Raw genomic sequence first — 15,263 nt, forward strand, 5'->3', positions numbered from 1 at the left:
AGTTAAGAATCAGGTCCTAAAATATATAGCAATAGAAGCTCACATCAAAAAACAAGAAAGAACTCAAAGAAACAACCTAATCTCGAAGCTCAAAGATCTAGAAAAAGAACAACAAAAAAACCCCAGAACCAGTAGAAGAAAAGAAATAATAAAAACCAAAGCAGAAATAAATGAAATTGAAACTAAAAAAACAATCCAAAAGATCAATGAAACCAAGAGCTGGTTCTTTGAAAAAATAAATAAAATAGACAAACCCCTAGCCAGGCTCACAAAGGAAAAAAGGGAGAAAGCACAAATACACAGAATCATAAATGAAAGAGGAGAAATCACAACGGACACAGCAGAAATCAAAAGAATAATCAGTAACTACTATGAACAGTTATATGGAAACAAGTTCAACAATCTAGAGGAGATGGACAAATTCCTACAACTCTACAATCACCCAACGCTAGATAAAGAAGAAATAGAACACCTAAACAGACCAATTACAAGCAGCGAAATTGAAATGGTAATTAAAAACCTCCCCAAAAACAAAAGCCCAGGACCTGATGGATTTACAAATGAATTCTACCAAACATTCAGAGACGAATTAGTGCCTATCCTTCACAAACTCTTCCAAAAAATTGAGAAGGAAGGGACAATACCAAACACGTTCTATGAAGCCAATATTACACTAATACCAAAACCGAATAAGGACAACACAAAAAAGGAAAACTATAGGCCAATCTCCCTAATGAACACTGATGCAAAAATCCTCAATAAAATTTTAGCTATCAGAATCCAACAATGTATCCATAAGATAATTCACCACGACCAAGTTGGATTCATTCCAGGGGCACAAGGATGGTTTAACATCCGAAAATCAATCAACGTTATCCAACACATCAACAAAAAGAAATATAAAAACCATATGATAATATCAATAGATGCTGAGAAAGCTTTCGACAAAGTGCAACACCCATTCATGATAAAAGCCCTTGAAATTCTTGGGATACAAGGAACATACCTCAACATCATAAAGGCCATCTATGACAAGCCAACAGCCAGTATCATTCTCAATGGTGAAAAGCTGAAAGCAATTCCATTAAGATCTGGAACAAGACAAGGATGTCCACTCTCACCACTGCTTTTCAATATAATACTGGAAGTCCTAGCCAGAGCAATAAGACAAGAGAAAGACATCCAAGGAATCCAAATAGGAAAAGAAGAAGTCAAACTATCACTATTTGCAGATGATATGATAATATACATAGAGAACCCCAAAATCTCCACAGAAAAACTAATTCAACTCATCAATCAATTCAGTAAAGTGGCAGGATACAAAATCAACACGCAAAAGTCAGTAGCCTTCCTATATACAAACAATAAATCTGAAGAAGAAGAAATCAAAAAAACCACCCCTTTTATTATCGAAACAAAAAAAATCAAATATTTGGGAATAAATCTAACAAAAGAGGTAAAGGACCTATACAAAGAAAACTATAAAACACTGTTAAAAGAAATAGAAGAAGACACAAAGAAATGGAAAGACATCCCCTGCTCATGGATTGGAAGAATAAACATTATTAAAATGGCCATCCTACCAAAAGCAATATACAGATTCAATGCTATTCCAATCAAAATCTCAATGGCATTCTTCAAAGAAATAGAACAATTATTGATGAAATTCATATGGAATCACCAAAAACCCCGAATAGCCAAAGCTCTACTGAAAAAAAAAGAAGGAAATGGAGGCATCACACTCCCAGACTTCAAACTCTACTACAAAGCCATAATCATCAAAACTGCATGGTATTGGAACAAGAACAGACATACAGACCAATGGAATCGAATAGAAAATCCAGAAATAAACCCACAGATTTATGGTCAACTAATCTTTGACAAAGGAGCGAAGACTATGCATTGGAGCAAAGAAAGTTTGTTCAATAAATGGTGCTGGGAAAACTGGGTCGCTACATGCAAAAGAATGAAGCTTGACCACTACCTCACACCATACACAAAAATCAACTCAAAATGGATTAAAGAACTAGACATAAGACCTGAAACCATAAAATACATAGAAGGAAATATAGGCGAAACACTACGGGATTTGCACATCAAAGACATCTTTACAGACACATCACCCAAAGCAGTGATAGTGAAGAGAAAGATAAACAGCTGGGACTACATCAAATTAAAGAGCTTCTGCACAGCAAAAGAGACAATAACAAAAACAAAGAGAAACCCCACCAACTGGGAGAACATTTTTGCACCCAACACTAATGATAAAGGACTGATCACAAAAATCTGCAAAGAGCTGATGAGACTCAGCAACAACAAAGAAAATAATCCAGTCAAAAAATGGGCAGAAGAGCTAAAAAGAAACTTCTCTGAAGAGGAAATGCAAATGGCCAACAGACATATGAAAAAATGTTCAACATCACTTGTCATCAGGGAAATGCAAATTAAAACTACCATGAGATACCATCTCACACCAGTGAGAATGGCACATATTAAAAAAACTAGCAACAACAAATGTTGGCGAGGATGTGGAGAAAAAGGAACTCTTGTGCACTGTTGGTGGGAGTGCAAACTGGTCCAACCACTATGGAGAGCTGTGTGGAGATTTCTGGACCTACTAAACATAGAGCTTCCATATGATCCAGCAATTCCACTCCTAGGTATTTACCCAAAGGACACAGAAACATCAATTCCAAAGAGCACCTGCACTCCTATGTTTATAGCAGCACTGTTTACAATAGCTAAGCTTTGGAAACAACCCAAATGCCCAAAAATAGATGACTGGATCAAGAAGATGTGGTACATATATACCATGGAATATTACTCAGCATTCAAAAAAGATAAACACATGCAATTTGCAGCAACATGGATGGCACTGGAAGGGATCATGCTCAGCGAAATAAGCCAAAAAGAAAAAGAAAAATACCGGATGGTCTCACTCATAGCAGGAATCTAGAAAACTTAAATAAGGGACCAGGAAAATGAATATAAGAAAGTGAAAATCAAAATCAACAAAAAACTATGAACCAGAGACACTTTTTGGGGGGTGGGGGCGGGAGGGAAGGATTGGGGTCAGAATGGGGCGTTTGCAATTGTATGGGGGAATATAAAATTAAAATTTAATATTTAAAAAAAAAAAAAGAATCAGGTCCTATAGTCAGAAAGGTTTGGTTAGAATCCTAGTTGTAGCTACATGACCTCAGATGGGTTAAACCTAGTTCTTTAATCTGTAAAATTAAGGTAATAATAATCTTAACTCAGAGAATTGTTATGAGGATTAAATAAGCTAATGTCTATAAAGTGAGAGTTGACATTTGCGAAGTATAAGTTTCAGATGACAGTGTTTTCACACAATTAAGTATTTTCAAATGGCCACTTAACTATAATTACTGGGGCCAACTAAATTTTCCACTGGTTCTTAATTTAGTATCTAAGTTACTGAAATAATAAATTAGAAGCATGTCACCATTATATAAATGGATTGTCTTTATATTTTGCTACTTTCCAAGCAATTTATACACAAAATTTCAGATTTTGCCTGGACTAATCATATCCTAACTAGTCCTAAGGAGATCCTGCAAATTAGTTGGTCAACTAATTTTTACTCACAAAGAACAGGTGGCTGGCTACACATTAGAAAAACCATTAAATGCTACAAAAGGTACTAACATCAATGAAATCACATTAAGACTTGATCATTTAGGGCCTCCCCAGTGGCGCAGCAGTTGAGTACTAGGTTGTGAAGCTGCCTGCAGTCCGCAGCACCGGTTCAATCCCCGGCTGCTCCCCAGCCACCAGAGGAGGGTCCCACATGGCGCGCAGACCTCCCCTGCCGCCCGCTGCTCCCCTCAGCAGTGTGCTTCGGTCCTGCCTGCTCTGCTCCCCACTCTGGTGAATTCTCTTACCCTCCCACGCTTCTGACTGTACCCAGTGCTTGTATAAATAAATAAAAATAAATCTTTAAAAAAAAAAAAGACTCGATCATTTAAATTGTTAATGAGATAAAAACAAGGCATCAAATATTGTAAATTATTTTTGATCCAACTTTGGGGTAAACCGTAACTCAACAGTATGACAGTTTTCTCCCAGATAAATAAAGGTTTAACACGTGTAAGACTGTATTAGAAGGTTTGAGACTGCTTCCTTTGAATGTGCTTTTCCACATGAAAATTAACTGATGCATTCTTTTAACATCACTTGTGAGCTAATAAAAGGTGAGATCTATAATTAACTATAAAGGGCACCATACTAACATTCTATGAAAGAAACTTAGCTTGCTAATTTCTAAATCTAACTTTAGGCAGATAAAAGGGGGAAATTATAGAGAAGTCACAAAAGAGAAATATCAGTTTCATCATTTTCAAAGGAAAAGCAGATAACAGAGAATTACAGTATCATCAGTAACTTAAAATAGCTAATAATACAACACAAATCTGTATTTGCCAAAGTAGTATGAAATATTCTGGTAGTCTCAATTTAAAACATCTAAGATGGAAAAAAATTAAACATCTAAGATGTATCAACTTTCAGCCTCTTGCCATTCACAAATGTCTTCTATTATAATTGTTCTAAAAAGTTTCTAGTACTCAATGAAGTGTTTTTATTAATTATTTTCAACCTTTCCTGCATTTAAATGTAAAATACCATCATCAAAAAAGAGCTATCAAATATTCCAGATCAATCTGGTAAAGTTATCATAAAAAGTGTTCCATACAGTCAGCTCTTGACTGGAAGATTTTTTAACATCCTTATCAATAATTCAATAAAAATCATGTTCACCAAGGATATGCCTATATTTTAAAATTTGAAAGCAAATAGAATGAAAGTGAGATTAAAAACTATGTATGTAAAAGAAACAAAACAAAGTTTAAAATAATGATAAAACAGTAGAGTTGTTAAAATCATAGACTATGGTATAAAACTGTCTCCATTTAAGTTTTAGCTCCATTCTGTTTATTAAATGCACATACAGCCTTTTCCCAGTTGATGACATCTCTCAGTTCAACTTCCTCATGAGAATACTCTTACGGCATTGTAAATATTAAATGAGATAATCAACACAAAGAGCTTAGTCAGAGCACAGGGAAAGTAATAAGCGATACTATTAGTAGAAGCAGTATACATCTACTTGTTCCAGACATTACAATAAATAACAAACTAATCAATCTCAAATTTCTAAAGCAATTATTAAAATAAAATGCACTTTAAATGTTTTCCTATTTATGTGTAAAATTGTTTAAATGTGTAAATTCAAATTTATATAAAAACTTAAATCTATAGTACTATCTTGCTATTAAATAAGTCCTGAGATGAACATTCTCTACTGCAAATAAACATTCCCCATTTTAAATTAAGAATAGATTTTGCTATACAGTTCCTTAGCTCAACATTTTACTTTTTTATGACCTTGATGACTTATTTTTACATCAGTTTGTTTTCTACCTCTCTCAATTTTAAACAACCTGCACAACTTGCAATTTGCCAAGATACAATTTAGTAAATCACTGTTATATGACATTTAAACAAAACTCATGAATAGTAAAAAAAAGTTTCCTTCTATTTTCTTTAAGTTAACACACTAAGTAACCACCATAAGTAAAGCAAAACTAAGGGTGATTCAGAATTACATATAGAAGTGGCAAGTAAAGATTAACACAGGATTATGCAATATATTAATGCAGGGCAAGTGCCATAAAAAAGGAACCAACAAAGTTTTAGAGGGAGATTAAATTCAATGATGGGACGGAAGAAAGGGCTTATGGTAATGAATATATTTAAGTTGAACAATAGATATGTCTTTATTACTTTTTTGAAGTACATAGTGGCAGTTTTAAAGTAGTAGTCCAAACTTCTTTGATTTGCCTCTCATAAAATAGAGAAAGGGTCATGTCTGTGTTCCCTCCCTATATTTTGTTACTGCTTGACCAAAAGAATATAGCTGTGCAAAACATACTTTCTATCTCTTGGGCTGTTTACTTAGACCCCAACTACCACCCAAGTGACCCCATTATTGAGGTTGATATGGAGAGGATCCAGCAGCCAGCATCAACTTGCCAACTATGTGATAAACCATCTTGGTTGTAGATCTTCTAGCCCCAGTCAGGTGTCTTCAACTGACATTGTGAGGCAGAGATAGCTGTTCCTGCCAAACTACAAATTCATGAGCTAAATAAATGAATGTTGTTTTAAATCCCATAATTTGGGGGGTAGGAAAGTGGAGGTTGTTACAAGTGTAACAGTGACACTTAAAACCCCTGCAAAGTGAATGTACTATTTCATTTGCTATCAAGATAAAAATGATTATTGACTTCTATTTTAATCTTGCACATACACCATGAAACAGAAGTGAGTAAACTCTTAAAACCTACTTAAATAAGAAGTTCTGATCCATTTGCTACAACCATTAAAGTTTTCTACAATACTTATTGATTTCAAATTTAGTTGTGGCAGGATACAATTGACTTGTAGGAACAAAGATAAAAGTGAATGTATAGGCTGCTTCCTTTTAAAACTAATACAGGACAGGTAAAGATTTATTGTTAGCTATCAGACAGCATCCTCCAGAAATCTTATCAGTCTCCGACTACTCTAGTCATTCATTCACTCCTTTGTCATTCTCCAGTCCTAAACCTTGCCATTAAGGTGCTCCCCTCTCAAGTTCAAGATTCTCACTCTCAAGCCAGTTATTTTTCCACCTGACTTCCTCCTCTATTATTCTTTCAACTCCAAAGATATATGCAATCCATTAATTATTAAAGGGATCAGCAAATTTTTTATAAAGCATTGAGGCTAAATATTTAAGGCTTTGTGGATCACATACAATTTTCTGCTGCATATTCTTCTTTGTTATTTTTTAGAACACTTAAAAAGTATAAAACTGAACCTAACTAATAGGGTCAAGATAATAGCAGCTCTTGCATTACTTGCACACTGCAGTTTGCAGACCCTTATATACTACCAACACCTTTTGACTGTCCCATCCTCCTCTCATATCCTTATTTTCCTCATGAACAACTCAGATTCTGTAATACATTGTTATAATTTCTCCCTTGCATACAAACTTCATCTCCCTGACGTGTTACCATTTTATCTAATCTACTAGGCAAAACCCTAACCCTGGTTAAAACCAACCCTCTGCCCACCCCAGGCCTGTACCCATGCAACTAAACATAACTGGAAAACAAACATACAACCATGCTTTAAATTCATGACCATCAAGTGGACTTTAGTGTCCTATGTAATTCCTACATTTTCCTAGCCCATTTACTCTCTCACTCTCCTAGAGAATTATTTTATACCTTTTTCTTCAGGCCAGAATAGCTTTCCTATCTTCATATAAAGAAAACACATACAACCAGAAGACAATCCCCATCACTTGCTTATATCTGCCCATGTTTTCTTTCTTCTCTTTTGCTATTATAGACAAACAGTGCACATTCCTATGAGCATAATGTAGTATATACAGATATTTATTCATAAGCCTATACACATGAAACAAGCATACTGTTTTAAACCAGTTACTGCAATTTTTAAAAAAAAGGCCAATTCCACCTACACACTACATCCAAGCCCTTCTTGCAGCCTCATGCAGTTTTCCATAAATTTCCCCCTTTATTTCATCCTTTATTCCATGTATTCTGGGTCATTCCCAGAAGCACAAGAAAATGCTATCATTACTTTCATATTGTATATTCACCCCCACACAAAATGCTTTCCCCTCTAGATGCCTGTTTTTCTACTTCCTTTTACTGAAAAAAATTGTCTCTTCATCATTGTCACTAACTTCTCTTTCTTGAATCATACTTTCTTAAACCCACCTAATCAGGCTTTTGCCTCAGTACTCCTTCAGAACTGTTCAATATCACCAAGGACCTCAAATTTCTAAGATCAATGATTAATTATCAACGTTCAACTTACTTGGCAGCAGTATTTGTCTGAGATAATCACTACCTAGAAATACTCTTTTTACCACGTAAGGACTCTACAATCTCCTGGGTTTCCTATCTCACTGTCCACATCTCAGTTTCTTTCTCTGGTTCCTCTTCACTAATCTTAACACCTTTATGTTAGAGTACCCAGAAAAAGAAACTGAGCTATGGTTAGTGAGCTAGGAAACCCAGGAGAAGAGGGAGTCTGAGGCAAGTAACTGGAAAGATGGATTACCATTTACGAAGATAGTAGGAACTATAAGAGGAACAATTTCTTAGAGTGAGGTCAAGGTGAGGTAGTGAACAGGCTTTGATTCTGGACATGTATGCTTCCAATATTAAACAGATCCAGTAGATGCCTTTAGTTCTCTTCTTTCTTCATATTTATGACCTTTGTAATCTCATCCAGTCTCAGTTTTAATACCATCCATATACTGATGACACCCAAATTTATATCTCTAACCCAGAGAGTTCTGTTTTCCAGACTCATATTCTTAAAATACGATTCTTAAAATATCCACTGGATGTCTAATATCACAAACATACATATCCAAAATCAAAGCCTGTTCTTCACCACCTCACCTCAAACTCCTTCCAAAAATTGATCCTCTTACAGTTTTTATCCTCTCAGTAAATGCCAATTTCATCTTTCCAGCTACTCAAGCCAAAATAGTTAAGTCGTATCTAACTCCTCCCTCCCTGAAGCCACATCCAATCTATCAGGAAATTTTTTGGGTTATCTTCAAAACATATTCAGAATCTGACTGCTTCTTAAACTTCCTCCAATCTTACTAAACCTAGATCCCAGCCACCATCAATGTTTTCCTAGACTTACGGCAACAGCTTCCAAAGTGTTCTCCCTACCTCTACCTCTGCTCCCTTTGCAGCCTCTTCTCAACACAGTCACCTTCTTTTTAAAGCATAATTTAGATCATGTTACTGCTCTGCTCAGCACAAAATAAATTTTTTTTTTAAAATAACTGAAAATGGGGCCTCCCTGTGGTGCAAGGGGTTAAGCACCACACTATGAAGCAATCCACAGCCTCTGCAGCATGAGTTCAATTCCCGGTCAGACAGGGAGAAACCCACATGGTGCAGCAGACCTCTCCTGTCTCGCCCACTGCTCCCCTCAGCAGTGTATTTCCGTCTGTCTGCCTGTTCTGTTCCCCACTCTGTCTCTGGTGTTTCCTCTCGCCCCGTGCATCTCTGGCCTGTACCCCAGCTCTTGTATCCATAAAGAAATCTTTAAAAAAAAATAACTGAAAATGGAAGGTCTTAACAATGGTCTACACTCTACAAAGTCCTACATGAGATGATTCCTTGCTATCTCTCTTATTGTATCTCTTACTACTCGTCCACCTATCCAGCCTTACTGGTCTCCTTACTATTTCTAGAGTAATAAGGGCATGCTTTCCACTCAGTCTTTACATTTACTGATTCTTCTGTCATGAATGTCCTTCCCTCAGATATCTGCATGGCTCATTCCCTCACTTCTTTCATGTCTTTGATCAAATACCACCTTGTTGATGTGGCCTTCCCTGACAACCCTATTTAAAACTTCAACCCACCCTCATAAAGCACTCCCTATTTACTAGCCTTTATTTTCCTCCACCTAATATAGTATAGAGAAAGGGTTTATTGCCTATAACCTCTCCCCTTAACAAAGGAAGACAGATTATTGTTTTATGTTTGTTTTGCTCACTACTATATCCCAAGACCTAAAACAACACCTGATAGCACATACGGTAAACATTTATTGGGGGGAAAAATGAATAGATCAGATTTAGATTTAGTACATAAAATTCAAGTTTATTCCTATATACCAGTTAAAGCCATGAAAAATAAATTTACTTTTTCACCATCCCCTAACATCTAGATATCTTTATCCTATAGAATTGATCCAGGACAAGAAGATGTGGTACATATACACCATGGAATATTAGTTTGCATTCAAAAAAGATAAACACATGCAATTTGCAGCAACATGGATGGAGCTGGAAGGGATCATGCTCAGCAAAATAAGCCAGAAAGAGAAAGAAAAAGAAAAATACCAGATGGTCTCACTCATAGCAGGAATCTAGAAAACTTAAATAAGGGACCAGGAAAAAGAATAACTATAAGAAAGAAAATATCAAAATCAACAAACAACTATGAACCAGAGACACGCTATAGGGGATGGCGGGCAGGGAAAGGAGGGCTTGGGGTCAAAATAAGGGGGCTGTAATTATATGGAGAATAAAAAAATAAAATTTAAATAAAATAAATTTAAAAAAAGAAACGTAAAAAAAAAAAAAAAAGAACTGATCCAGGAATTTATTCTAGGAAAATTCCATTTTTCATTAAATTAAAACTTTATAATTTTTAATTTAGTAGGAAGATAGTCTTTTTATCTCTAAGTCCATGATTTCCACAGAACTAGAATACTAACCAACAGAACAGACTAGAATTGAATAAATGTATCTCAGTACCATACATTATTGAATGCATATATGTACACACACACGCATACCCCTAATTCGCTTGTCCTTTATTCCTTTATAGCAAATGGTGATGCCAATTTTCTAAGATTAAGTATTCCACTCACAAGAATTGCTTACAAGTATGGGTCAGGGATAAATTGTAAGGTTATCCCCAAAATGGAAAGTCTGAGAAGGTGTCCCAACCAGAAGAAGCCTAAGAAGACTAAATATAATGTCTATGTATAGGATCTTGGAATAGAAAGAGATAAAATCAAAGGAAACTTGAATAAATTAATAGTCTTTAAGTTAATAATAGAGTCAATACTGGTTCAATAATTTGAACCAAAAAGTACTGCCTTAAGATGCTAATAATGGGGGAAACTTGGCACAAGTATATATGGGAACCCTTTGTAATGACTTTGCAGTTTTTCTGTAAATCTAAAACATTTTCAGAAGGCAAAGATAAACAGCTGGGACTACATCAAATTAAAGAGCTTCTGCACAGCAGAAGAGACAATAACAAAAACAAAGAGAAACCCCACAGACTGGGAGAACATTTTTGCACACCACACTAATGATAAAGGATTGATCACAAAAATCTACAAAGAGCTGATGAGACTCAAGAAAAACAAAGAAAATAATCCAGTCAAAAAATGGGCAGAAGAGCTAAAAAAAAACTCTGAAGAGGAAATGCAAATGGCCAACAGGCATATGAAAAAATGTTCAACATCACTTGTAATCAGGGAAATGCAAATCAAAACTACCATGAGATACCATCTCACACCAGTAAGAATGGCACATAGTAAAAAAACTAGTAACAACAAATGTTGGTGAGGGTGTGGAGAAAAAGGAACTCTCCTGCACTGTTGGTGGGAGTGCAAACTGGTCCAACCACTATGGAGAGCTGTGTGGAGATTTCTGGACCTACTAAACATAGAGCTTCCATATGATCCAGCAATTCCACTCCTAGGTATTTACCCAAAGGACACAGAAACATCAATTCCAAAGAGCACCTGCACCCATATGTTTATAGCAGCACTGTTTACAATAGCTAAGCTTTGGAAACAACCCAAATGCCCAAAAATAGATGACTGGATCAAGAAGATGTGGTACATATACACCATGGAATATTACTCAGCATTCAAAAAAGATAAACACATGCAATTTGCAGCAACATGGATGGAGCTGGAAGGGATCATGCTCAGCAAAATAAGCCAGAAAGAAAAAGAAAAATACCGATGGTCTCACTCATAGCAGGAATCTAGAAAACTTAAACAAGGGACCAAGAAAAAGAATAACTATAAGAAAGTAAAAATCAAAATCAACAAACAACTATGAACCAGAGGCACTCTATAGGGAGTGGGGGGTGGGGAAGGGAGGGATTGGGGTCAAAATAAGGGGGTCACAATTGTATGGGGAATATAAAAATAAAATTTATAATTAAAAAAAATTTTTCAAAAGATAAAGTCATTACAAAAGGGAGTGGCTATCAGGTTAGATGGGTTAATTGTCCTCAAAAATAAATCATAAAGATGTAATAATTTCCATAATAACAGAAGGGGGGAAAGCCTTATAAAATGTTAGTAAAGTGAATTTTCAAAAATAATTATTTATTGAATCTCAGATATTCAACATCTTATCAACATATTCCTGTCAAAATCAAAATGAAATAAACTTATTATGTAAGTCATATCTCAAATTGCCAAATATAAATTAACATAAAAGCATTCTACATAAGTTTTTACACACCTCTATCACACTTTTGAACTCACTTGGATAAATATGGATCTTTCCAACAGCAGCAGCAGTTTCTACAAAGTTATTTACCTTGTCCAGGTCTTGCAGTTACAGCTGCTCCAGCAGATGGCGGCTCAATCTCCTGTCAATTACAATAATGTTATTACAGTGACCTATTAAATGTGTAATTTATAATAAAATAATAGTGATATCACAGCCTTACCTTTGCTTTCTTTGAATCTGGATCAAACCTTTCCAGTATTAATTTAGCTGTCTTATAAGTTTCTTTTTCCATGACTTCTTCAAGCTGAAAAAAAAAATTCCATAAATTGTCACATTTTAAAACACACACTACTTATTTTTATACGTCCTACACAAAAGTGCTCATGTACAAGGCTTAAAATAAACAGTATATAATATATCCAGATAGCATGAAAGACTTCCTACATTCAAATAATTAAAATCCAGATTTTAAAATGGCTTCTAACCTCTAATATGTTACTTGTATTTAACAGCTTTACTGCTAGGAAATACCAAATATTGCTAATTGTTTACATATAATGAGGAGAATAATTACATGCACCAACTTCAATAATGGAATGTGCAAAAATCTATCAGCCGTCATTATTGGAAGTTATTAGACATGACAAGCAAATGACAGGCAATTCCTTAGATTTATTTCCTCATAGCATTTAGTGCTATTAATTTAAAGAAGGTCGTTAGCCAAGAGCTTTACAAAATAAAATCTCTGTGCCAATTAACTGCTGTCAGCATTGATTTTAGATTATTTATTAGCAGAAGCAATTAGCTTACTGCAAATGCAGTGAAAATTCACTAACTGGGAGAACAGCCATGGAATTTGTTCAAGTGATTTTTAAAAGCTAAAGCTTCCCCCTTTTTGCTTAGGTTCAAGCAACTTTAAAGTGAAAAATACTAAACAGAGTAAGAATTTAAGTAAAAATTTTACTGAGTTCTATGATCACATTAGGGACTGTTAATTAAAATACTTCATTATTATAGCATTTTATTTACAATGTACTCAAATCACTTTATGGCTTAATACATTGGTTTAATTTAAAAAGTAATCACTAGTAAAGTATCAGTTTAGAAGTTACAGGCCAATATCAGAAAAAGTTTAACTTTAGTACAAGACAGTCATATTTATGACAAATAGCTAGTGTGTAGAACAAAATGCTTTTGTAAAAATTGGAAAGGGAACTTTTCCTTCTCAATAACCACTGATAGCCATGTAAGATTCATTAAATATTATATTTATTTCAAAGGACATCTATTTTATAATGTAATACAGAGCACATTACCAATAGTTTAAAATACGCTGCCACTGTAGTTATTAGATTCCTCATAAAATACTTAACATATAAGAACTAAAGTGCTTAAATGAATGATTTACTTGGTTTAGTGAAACTAAAATATTCTAATTATTTCAGAAGTATGATAAATTCTCCAAACAAGTAAATTTTCTGATGTAAAGGAAATGTATCTCTTTAGATACTGGGGGTGGGGTGTAGAAAGAGGTCATGATAAAATATATGCCAAAATAATCTATACAAAATATCAAAAATTGGTAGATCTCTACAAATTAATTTATGTTTTAGACAAGTGTAGCAAAAGAACTTTGGTAATTAAGGAAATGGTTTATATCTGCACAATACAGTAGCTACTAAGCTACGTTGCTGGTACCACTGAAGAACTAAACTAGTTTATTTCATTTTTAATAATGTCAGTTTAAAAGCTACATGGAGCTATAGTGACTACTGTTTTGGATAGCGCACTTCTAGACTAAAACTATTACTAGGTTTAAAAAGAAGATTAGATACAACTGTGATCTTTAAAATCACACAAAACTCAAAACTAAAATGTCACTTGGTTGAATGACCCCAATTCCTGGCATGTCATTCAATGGGTAGTAATGTTTATGTGTTTAAAATCACTTTTAAAACTCCATTCTCCTTTTGAATTTACTTCTAACAAAAAGTTACTTAAAACAAACAGCTTCATGAACACGCTTACCATCACAACATTTTAAATGGATAACTTGTTTTAAATAGAAATTTTGATCAGTGGAGAGAATATAAACTTGAAACTTTGAAGTCAGAAAAGATTTGAGTTTCAAAGCGCATCTCCATTCTTATTTAGCAAAAAAAGACCTTAAACAAGTCTGTTATCCTCAGTTTCTACTTTTCTAAAACAGATATATTAAAACTTTCTTCATAGTATTATTGTACAATTTAAATATGTATAGTATGTAGGACAGTCCACAACAGTACCTAATACAACAATCTTCAATTATTCAGAATGAGTCTGAAACAATGTTTCCAAATATCCAACATTGTCATCCCAGATTTAGAAATGAGAAACTGGATTATCAGAATTCTCTAAATTATAAATTACTCTGCATTGGGGAGGAGGAGGGAGAGGGATCAGAGGAAAGGAGGGAGGAGCACAGGGGACTGAGGTGATGGTGCACTGGTGCACTGGTGAAGGAAACTCTTGGGGACTACACTTGAGGGGGGGAGCAAATATTGTTTAATAATGAACAATGATGTAAAAAATAAAAAAATTGGGCCTCCCCTGGTGGCGCAGCGGTTGAGCGCTGGGCTGTGAGGCTGCCCACAGCTTCTGCAGCGCCGGTTCGTTCCCTGGCTGCTGGTGGGGGTCCCACAAAAATAAATAAATAAACTTTATAATGTTGCTAATTTAAGAACTTCATCGGAACTATAAAAAAATTAAAAAATAAAAATATTAATATAAAAATTATTAAAAAATAATTACTCTGCATGTTTCATAAATGTTTATATATTTTAAGTGATAATGAATGCTATAGCAAAGAGTACATCATTTTTCTATGATATACTAAAAGTTTCAGGGTATTTCTTTTTTTTTTCTAAAGATTTATTTTATTTTATTTTTATTTATTTATTTTATTTATTTATACAAGCACTGGGTACAGTCAGAAGCGCAGGAAGGTGAGAGAATTCACCAGAGCCAGAGCAGGGAACAGAGCAGGCAGAAGGACCGAAGTACACTGCTGAGGGGAGCAGCGGGCGGCAGGAGAGGTCTGCGTGCCATGTGGGACCCTCCTCAGGTGGCCGGGGAGCAGCCGGGGATGGAACTGGCA

The 15,263-nt window shown here is 34.9% G+C and overlaps 1 protein-coding gene across 5 annotated transcripts in view; it reads right to left on the reverse strand.

Moving 5' to 3' along the window:
* Positions 1-15,263, reverse strand: part of LNPK (lunapark, ER junction formation factor) — a 59,875-nt gene that overhangs the window by 19,579 nt on the left and 25,033 nt on the right. For all 5 annotated transcript variants that reach the window (XM_037523583.2, XM_037523580.2, XM_037523578.2 and 2 more), the window contains 2 exons: positions 12,348-12,431; positions 12,215-12,266 (listed from right to left, as the gene is read on the reverse strand). In XM_037523583.2, the coding sequence (XP_037379480.1) occupies positions 12,215-12,266; positions 12,348-12,419 (124 nt within the window). In that variant the 5' untranslated portion in view covers positions 12,420-12,431. The remainder of the gene's footprint in view (positions 1-12,214; positions 12,267-12,347; positions 12,432-15,263) is intronic.

Source organism: Talpa occidentalis, unplaced genomic scaffold (genome assembly GCF_014898055.3).
Source record: "Talpa occidentalis isolate TD23 unplaced genomic scaffold, MPIMG_talOcc4v2.1 talOcc4.3, whole genome shotgun sequence".
Lineage (NCBI taxonomy): Eukaryota > Metazoa > Chordata > Mammalia > Eulipotyphla > Talpidae > Talpa > Talpa occidentalis.